The following is a 9,334-nucleotide window of genomic DNA, read 5'->3' on the forward strand; positions in this document are numbered from 1 at the left end:
GTCGTCTATCCAACATCCCCCATACTCATTTCACTCGGTTCTCTGTGCGCAACGGCGACTGCGCCGCTCACTCCAAGCACGGTTTGAGTGAGAAAAGTTGAGAGTGTTGGAAAAATTTGGTGTGTTTTGAGTATTTGTTCAACCGGTTTTCGGGCATTTGTTTAGATTTTTCAAATCAGTTTTTTCTCTCTGTTTTTCGCATAAAAATAAAAGAAAAGATTTCACTCACGCCACATAATATTATGAAGTAAACTATTGAGCGTAACGGCGACTGCGCTGCTTACTTTGAGTTTTGTTTTGAGTGGAAATTTATGTAGGGTGTGGCTCAGGTAAGCCTATTGTTGTGAAAACTAACAAAAACGGTTGTTTATATTAATTGGTCAACCGGTTTTTCACTTGCTTAACTTTGGTTGTGCGCTTTGAATTCACATTGAAACAGTCACGTTTTTAGGTATATTTTATAAGAACTGTGAGAGAATTATAAAGAAAATGTTTACTTCATAATTTAATAAATAAATGACTTGATAAATAATGAATATTACAAAAATATTTCTTTTTGTAAATGAAAAGCTAAACTTATATAATAATTTGTTCAATAAAGTTTATTTCTATTTTAATTAATATACTTTTTACATTTAATACCCAAAACAATTGGTCTTGCAATTTTATTCTCAGTGAATAATGCAGCCATTTATATGCAGGTGTGCACTTTGAGAATTGTAACTAATGCTTAATAAAAAATGGCCAGATCATATAATAGCCTACCATCGTCATCGTCATCAGCTGCTATAAAAATAAGTTACAGTACTAAAAACAAAAATTAAATTAAATCGTTGACTCATTAGCAGTCAGTTGACAAAATGTTGCTGTTAATTAATTTTACACATAATAAAATATTTTATTAAAGAGGCTTCAAATGCTAAGCATTTATTCAATATGCTGTTGTTTTCTTAAAGTCCACTGACACAAATTGAGTGAAACATGAAGCTGAAACTATTTTTGGAAGCCTCCTAAAAGAATGCAACATTTTATTTAACAATTTATCGCATTTCAGATAGTTTTATCCATTCAATATAAAATCCCGATAAATCAGCTTTGGTGTTATTTGAGCTTAGCAGCAGGATAAATGACAAAGACACAGTGGGTAGCAATTGCGCTCTAGCTGAGACGCTGCCCAAATCAAATCTAAGGGACACCGAATAAGGGAGAAATGACGTCAGCAGAGAATTCATAGAATATTCCCTTAAAGTCGTAATTGGATTAGTTGAGGACTTAGTGGTGCTCGCTTATAGGATACCAAATGTTTAAGGCTTCTTATTTTAGGTGCTTAAGAAACTACTTCCGGTTTATATATCAATGTAAAGATTTTGTGTATAGATTTATTACTTGAATTTCCTACCACAGAATATATAACTTTGTACCCTTAACACATGATTAAGTTCGATAGAGCAGCCTTTGCTTGCCACGGGGAGCACTTTATCATTTGCATAAATTACGTTAGATATTGCAGAACTAGATTTGTTTTTGGAGGACGATGACAGGCAAAGAGACATAACAGCAAATGGAAGGGAACCGGCAAGATATGGTGGAGGGATGTGTACGGAATGGGCATGATATGGTGGAGGGATGTGTACGGAATGGGGTCACAGAGAATTATTTGTTGGAAAACTAGTAGGATTACCTTAGACTAATTTAGGTTAGATTAGGTGAACTCTAGTATAATCCGAAATGGTCTCCTCAATTCCTCAATTGCATGAACATAGGCCAATAGATATATGTATGTATATCCGATCCATTACTTCCCATCCCGCTTAAATAACATAAATTCCAACAACTGTCACATAGATAAGGAATTTATTCGGTGTCAGATTTATTGTTTATACAATTGTGATAAATACATTGAAGAATGCGTACGGTGTTTTGACTTGTACATTTCAACATTAATTTACTATCAATATCATTATTATCATTATTGTTATTGTGGTACTTTATCGCTTATAGGGCGTGGCTTGCTGTTGTTGAAGTATTCGATTGGTAAGCTAAGCTATTTATTTATCTGAGTGTTAAGTTAAAATCGATTTAAGCAAATCATGAAATGCACCCTAAAGTAATTCACTAAATGAATCAAATAATTGTAGATTAAAACCTTAAATAAAATGGGGTTTACGAGGGACTACGAAAGTATAATACGCCTATAACTAAACTAAGTAAAGTATTAATGTTAATCAGCGAATGGCTCAGCTGTGGGACTAGCTAAATAAAATATCACGTTCCAACTAAAAATAGAGATACGATCGAGGCGACGTGGCCATCTTAGTTGGCCAACTGGTCGGCCAGGGCCATAGCCGGCAACAGAATGGCCGCAAAGATGGCTGCGAGGCCGGCGGCGCCATTGCAGCGATCAGTCAGGCAATCCTCGCAGAATATTCGGCGCACATTCTTCTCCGGGGTTGTCACATTGCACAGCTCCACGGGATCCGATTTGTTGGTGTAGTAGCAAAAGCGTTTGGTGACGATTTTGCCATCGTCTAAAATGATAGAGAGGGCTCATTAGTGGGGGTATATGAAGTCGGTCGGATGCACTTACACTCCTCGACGGTTTTGCGGCAAACGGCGCGCTCGTGATCCGAGTTAATGGAGCTGTTGCAGCTGCGCAACAGATTTATATTGCGCTCCTTGATCAGCTCCGTGGGTATGTTATCCTCCTGGAATGTCACATCGCAAAAGTCCTCCGAGCCAATGGTGCTCGAGCTGCAGTGCCAGCACTGCAAATGCTGATGTTCGTGTGCTGCAAAGATGAGCAAGCCAAATGATTCGATTAGTTCATGTTGCTGCACGACCTTTACGGCCTGACCTCAATTCGGAATGGGTCGCCAGAGCTGTACTCCACATTAAAACTGAACAATGTGTGTATCCAGAAACTGAAGCCGTTGACATCATCACGCTCGCTCATTGCCAAAAACAAACTCAACTGACTTTATGTGCGGCTCAGCAGGCTCCACACCCCCACAAATCTGGTCCAACCCCCGAATGCCGAAGCCTATTCAGCAGCCACAGCAGACAGCGAATTGTGCGGAGCGAGTCACAGTGGCGCCGTTCATTGAATTTTTATTACATGTACGCCACGAAGTCGCACACGAGAGTAAGTGAAATTTATGACATGACCACGCAAACCAAGAATCTTTATGAGATTCCTTGGCGTCCAGGCAACACTAAAAACTGTTGAATCGCAAAATTTGCGAACTGAACCAAAGACGTATTTCTACTCTAAACTATTTTATAGTGTACATAATGAGTTTGTCCTGGGCGAAACTAAGAAGATATTACTTTCTACGATAAACAAATTATACAAATTTCTGCCTTAAAAGTATATTAGTCTATAAGTGTTAGTGTTGATTGAGTTGCAAATCGAATTGGAGTCAGCGAGTCAATTCCATTTTATGAATCACAGTTGAATTAAAATATTCCTCTCATAAAAATACTTAAAACTATATTATAAAATATATTATATATCTTTTAAATAAATTTTATATTATAGATTTTTATAAAATTTATCAATTAATTTTTTGCGAAATTTTTAAAATATGTTTTACATTCGCTTTGCTTCAAATAATAATATAATATATTATTAGAAGTTTTAATATATTATATATTTCATACCATAAATAGTAATATAATTTATTAAAGCATATTTTTTATTTAAAACATATAGTTACCTTTTTACCTATTCTTTAGTTTATTTTATATTATAAATAAGAACATAATTTTTAAAAATAGTTTCTTCCACTCAAGTGTAGTTTTTCGTGGGAACTACTCAATAATGTTGCTCACAGTTCCCTCGGCACTTTTTTGGCACTCGCTGATTGATTTGGCTAGCTGACTGTGATTATTTCGTTTGTTGTTTTATCAAGCGCTTTGTTTATTTATCTTTTTCGATCAAATTTGTTTTAAAATCAAACTCAATTTTTTGGTAAACATTGACAGCGTAAATATTGGCACGCAAACTTGAGTTGGCTTATTTTTAGAGCAGATTCGCATTAAATTAATATTTAATTGGATTGCCCATCTTCGGGGGAGGGCTTGGGCCAGAAATCGACGTGCTGCTCAAAGCAAACATGCAAAGCCAAATGGCCTAATTAGATATGCGTGATTAGCCGTGGACTCGGACAGCGCTGAAGATCAAGATGGTTTCGTTCAAGGCCTCAAGGCTCTTGCATGTCCACTCGACTTGAGAAGCGAAAAGGGCAGAGAGTGGGCAGATGTAAGGACTGTTGTGTACATGTTTCGGTTTTACCTTTTCTGAATATCAACTAGCCGTAAATCTTGGGCTGACATGCAATGATGTTGCCGTTGTTGGCAAAGTAGCGACCTTGACTCGCCTCATGGCAGCTATCGCCTGTCCAACACTCAAGTTATCCTCGTGGCAGAAGGTGTCAAATATTTGCACTTCATTTTGAAAATTGTGAGTATATTGAATTACATTATTATGGATTTAAATGGCAGCTGAAAGTCCTTCAGCTGTCAGCCGCCTGTCTCGAAAGTTATTTGAGTTGTTCAAACTGGCTGCATTTCTCAGCCTTGTCGCTTCTAGTTTACAGACTTCCTGTAGACTGACGTGAAATTGCGGGTAATTTGCCAACGCCCTGGTCTGAGAAAGTTTCGCTCTGAGTAATTGATTGTATTTCCTTGCCGTGTATACTATAAGGACTATTTATATATATGTAGTGAAGCTAAGTCAAGGTCGCGTGTTGGCTTTCTTATCGGACACACGCATAGGCCATTATTCCCAACAGTTTCTATACCCTGTAAATACGCCACATTGCATAAGAAGTTACGTATGAAGTTATTTTTGGCACAAGATTGGATAATGTTGAACAGGGGATCAGGTGAGAGGTTAACCAGTCAATAATTAAGCATGCTTGTAATTATGCTTCTGTAGAAGAGTATAAGGATTCTTAGAACATTTTCATTCCAATTGCACATCATTCAAATATCTCAGCATTCTGAGTAATAGATAACATCTAAAATATAATTTTCTCCTTCTATATATACCAAAAGCAAGAAATATTTTTATGTAGACGGCATCTACTTTAACATTATCTTAAGTAAACAATATCTTTGATCAAATGTATGCACAGTCTATGCGCACAGGAAGTCGCTTCCTGCTTATGCAAATTTTGAAACTGGATTTCAACCCTTAATTCAAGAAATTGCAACAATGTACCCAAATGCTTTTCGAACCACTCAAATCATAAATAAGCTGTCGACAGTAATATGGAAAAACAACAACAATGTATTCATGTCATAATTTGATACGCATCGGAAGTTTGTTGTCGTCTGCAATTAAGTAACCCCCACACACAGGGGCACAGTGAGTGGCAGTTGAGGGGTGGGAGGCATCCTGGTATCCTGTGAAGCGTGCTCAATCTCGGCGCATCCTGTTTGCCGCAAGCTCATTTCGTGCGAAAACAAGTCGAGCAACGCCTGCTCATTATCAGTTATCTACAAATTACGCAATTCATGCCAAGGCATTCGACCCAACACACACACACACACGCAGAGATGAGGTCTGTGACATAGTTTCCAGCTAGGAGTCTGTGGGGTGGACTAGAAATCTTTGCTGGCTATGAGAGTACAGTTGAGGACAGTTTTCGGCGCTGCTGGAAACTGGAGCAGGCGACGTTCTGGCGCCAGTTTGACATGCGCAGTGCTCCGAAGCCGTTGCGCAGTGGGGCACAGATTGAATGCAAGCCAATTAGATAATTGCAGGATACACAGGAGGAGAGAAGAGAAAAAAACGGGAAATCCACATGGAGCAGTCTCTCAAATGAATATTCAATATGTCTCAATTAAATGTAATTATAATTAGTGCAATTCACTTTGTTGGCCAATTAATGCACACTAGTGCGAAATTTAATCAGGTTCCGTTCGGCGTTAATCAATGATTTTTATGAGCGACTGACGGCAGATGCAATTCACCCGCTGTATATTCGCCTGTGAATGAAACAAAACAAATAGCTTGGCAAATATTTCAAATGAAATAAACAGCAAAGCATTTTCCAAATATACAAAATGCATTCAAATTTCCATTCCATGCCAATCATCTAACAATCACAAAAATGCCGCCCAATCGCAGCACATCTACGCGGTTTGGAGAAGTAAATATACGTATGTATGAATATGTATGTGTATATGTAGGAAGAGTGCACAATTTTGCTGTACATTGACCCACAAAAGGTGTTTGCGTGCCAGCCAAACGAATCCCAGGAAAAAACCTGTAAATTGACCAAGCCCTAAAGAATAGCTGGACTCTAGCTTCGATTTTATATGGTGTCAAAAATGCAGTAGATAACAAAGCTGTAAAGGTTAATGACTCATTAAAATTCACTAACAATTATTAAAGTATTTTTGCAAAGTTTGCTTGAAGATTTCATTACACTAAAGCGGAAATTCATTGCATCAATCGAGCTCTTAAAATATTTAAAATTCCAAAATTCAAGCAACAAACGTTGTCCACCTCTCTCCCTCTCTATATTCTCATCTTGCTCTCTCTTTCACTATTTACTTGTTTTGTCATAGACACAAGTTTGTAGAAATAAATTTCCGAGTTTCCGAAAATTAATAAATCTTAAGTCTTGGCAGATGTTGAAAATAATGTGCCATAAACAGCTCTTCAATCTACCAATATATGCACATATAAATATTCCAAAAAGCAATTTGTTTATGACAAAAATACATTTTGGGCTAATCAACCAGATATTTGCATAGATGCTCTACGTCCAGGTGTGAAAACATTTCTAATAAATTTTATTTTTCCGTGAGCCACTTTTACACTAAAACGTTCTCTTAAAAAGAAAAACAATTTACTTTGTTAAAATCTGTTGTTGATAGTTTCTATATGTATTGTGTTAATATAAAAGTTAAAAAAATAAATAAAAATTTGTTCAATTTTATTGTTAAGAAAAAGAAAACAAAAAAAAAAAAAAAAAACATCTTCAAGTATAATAAATCTGTAGAGTGCTTTTAGTTGAGCTATGAAAATCAATTGTTCATTCTCTTCAAATTGAATATATATTTTTTTTTGTTCTTAATTTTTCTTTTCTTACTTTTTATGGCTATTTTTAAGCATGGTACCATTTTTATAAACACCGCAAAAAACTCATAAAAGTTGGCCACAGAATCAGCAAAACAACAAAAAGCAAAATGTGCATAAACAAACTCAGGAATGAAACAAGTGAAACTTTTCATTCATTTCATAGATGTAATCAAGCAGAAAGCACACCTGAGATGCGAGGCTGATGATTTAGGAACAGAGAGACGACCTTGCTGCCCCAGATGTAATTACACGTGGGCAGGCCCAAGTGGAACTCGCACACGAAACTGAACAGCAAATGTTTGTACTCGAATGTGTTTATGAATGCACTCAAAGAGAAGCCACGTGCAGCTCGTGCCGATCGGGCAGCGACGAATGGGGAATGGAGAACTTAGATCGGGGAGATTGAGAAGCGGAACTCACCTCGGATATTGTAGGCGGTGGCCAGCAGGCAGAAGCCAGCAATTATAAACTTAATGGGCGCTGACATAGTTGCGGTTTGGTATTAGATTTCTGGGCGCTGGAATGCTAGCTACAAATATCTCTACAAGGCACGTAGACGGTTTGGCGACACAATGGCGCCGGCTTTCCGGTAAACAAGACGCAGCGAGGACTATCGAATTCCTTGTGTGTTTATCCTTTGTGTGGCTTCTCAATGCCAGACAGGAGCTCTCTTACTTGACTCTCTGGCTGTAGTTAAACTGTGCGCGATGCAAACGCTTGCTCGTCCGACTAACAACTGTGTTCGGCCCAGCGAGCCGCAGGCTATGTTGCCACACACTGCCCCAGTGAACGTATGCGTCAGCGTCAGCGTCGGCAGAGACAGAGGCAGCAGCAGCGGCAGTTACGCCAGTGTCGGTCTGTGTCTCAGCAATGATGACGTTCTCGGGGGATGCCCCATGCTGCTCCTGCCAGTAAAGCTGCCGAGCCAGCTGAAATAAACCTTGAAATGAACAAAAGCTAAGAAATGATTGTTTTACTTCTTAAAGTTAATTTGTTTACCATAATTTAATATGAAATCAAATACATTCTAAAAAAGTTTTATATTTAAAATAAATCCTCAACTAATTTATTTAATAATTCAATTTAAATGTCATATATTTCACTCAACATAATGATTGAGAACAAACGTTTGAAATTGCTTACCCAACAAGCAGCAGCATCAACAGCCTTTCTTATTTGGTCACCCTAATTATGGTGTGAAACTTGACTAAATCGCAAGCAGCTATAGCTTTTATAAAGCATGAGGTTTAGTATGTTTATGAACCGTGTTATTGATGCAAAATAAAAATGCAAACATGTATAATATTAATATTTTACAATGTACAGTTTAACAAAAATTAAATCTAAATATATTACAAAAAAAACCAAACGAAAGTTCTTATAAAATGTGTAATGCTCAAAATAGGTTGAAGTCTATAAAACTTAAAGTTATACATTGAAAATTACAACTTATCAAAATAAAAATTAATAAATACAAATATCCATTTTCTTATATCTGTCATACTTTACTTTTCAGCACGCATCCATATCTTATGCTGAAGACCTAAGGAATTTAATTTGAGCGCACTCATCCCAACACAAAATCGATCTATTAAAGTAGTTTGCTTTTTAATACATGTATGTATATCAGATGTTACATGCAGCTAAGCAAATGCAATGATTCACTTGTGATTCATTTGCTGGCACGCACATAATTTGGCCAAATTTTGCCGCAACTGTTGAGCAGTAGATGGCCAAATTTGGCGTATGCTTATGCCACAAGTGGTAGCCGAGGTGTTGACACGGTCAGCCGATATATGATTCCATATGCAAATCTTGACATTAATCTGCGGCATTAGACGACAGTTGGCGACTCCTCCTGCACCCAAAAAGCGCTTGACAAAGCGTGAAAAATGCGACTCGCGCTGCGTTGCACGCACACGCCAAATGAGCAGTCGATTGCGAGCGACGCCATCGCCGCACTTGGAGTTGATTGGCGGACCAAGCCAAGCCGGGCCGCGCCAAGCCGGGCCGGGCCGAGCCAACAACAGCGTTAAATTCAAAACATAATGTTTGCAACAGATTAGGAGGTTAAGTTGAAGCTTAAGCCGAGGCAATAAAAAGTCAAATCACATCATAAACTTAAGCACGGCGTCAGGTTTGGACTTCTAGGCTTGAGGCTTATAGAGAACCGGCCAACCGGCCAACCGGCCAGCTAGCCAGCCGGCCGATCGTGGATACCAGTGACAGCCAGCCTGG

At 38.0% G+C, this 9,334-nt stretch overlaps 1 protein-coding gene across 1 annotated transcript; it reads right to left on the reverse strand.

Annotated features, from left to right (window-relative positions):
* Nucleotides 1-1,842: 1,842 nt before the first annotated feature.
* On the reverse strand, nucleotides 1,843-7,851 carry twit (target of wit). The gene is made up of 3 exons (XM_030386113.2): nucleotides 7,517-7,851; nucleotides 2,588-2,788; nucleotides 1,843-2,528 (listed from the first exon to the last, which is right to left on the reverse strand). Exons 1-3 carry the CDS (start codon nucleotides 7,581-7,583, stop codon nucleotides 2,314-2,316), a joined length of 483 nt encoding a protein of 160 aa, XP_030241973.1. The 5' UTR covers nucleotides 7,584-7,851; the 3' UTR covers nucleotides 1,843-2,313.
* Nucleotides 7,852-9,334: the final 1,483 nt, after the last annotated feature.

This window comes from Drosophila navojoa, chromosome 3 (assembly GCF_054131105.1).
Source record: "Drosophila navojoa isolate 15081-1374.11 chromosome 3, UAZ_NAV_1.0, whole genome shotgun sequence".
NCBI classification, from domain to species: Eukaryota; Metazoa; Arthropoda; class Insecta; order Diptera; family Drosophilidae; genus Drosophila; species Drosophila navojoa.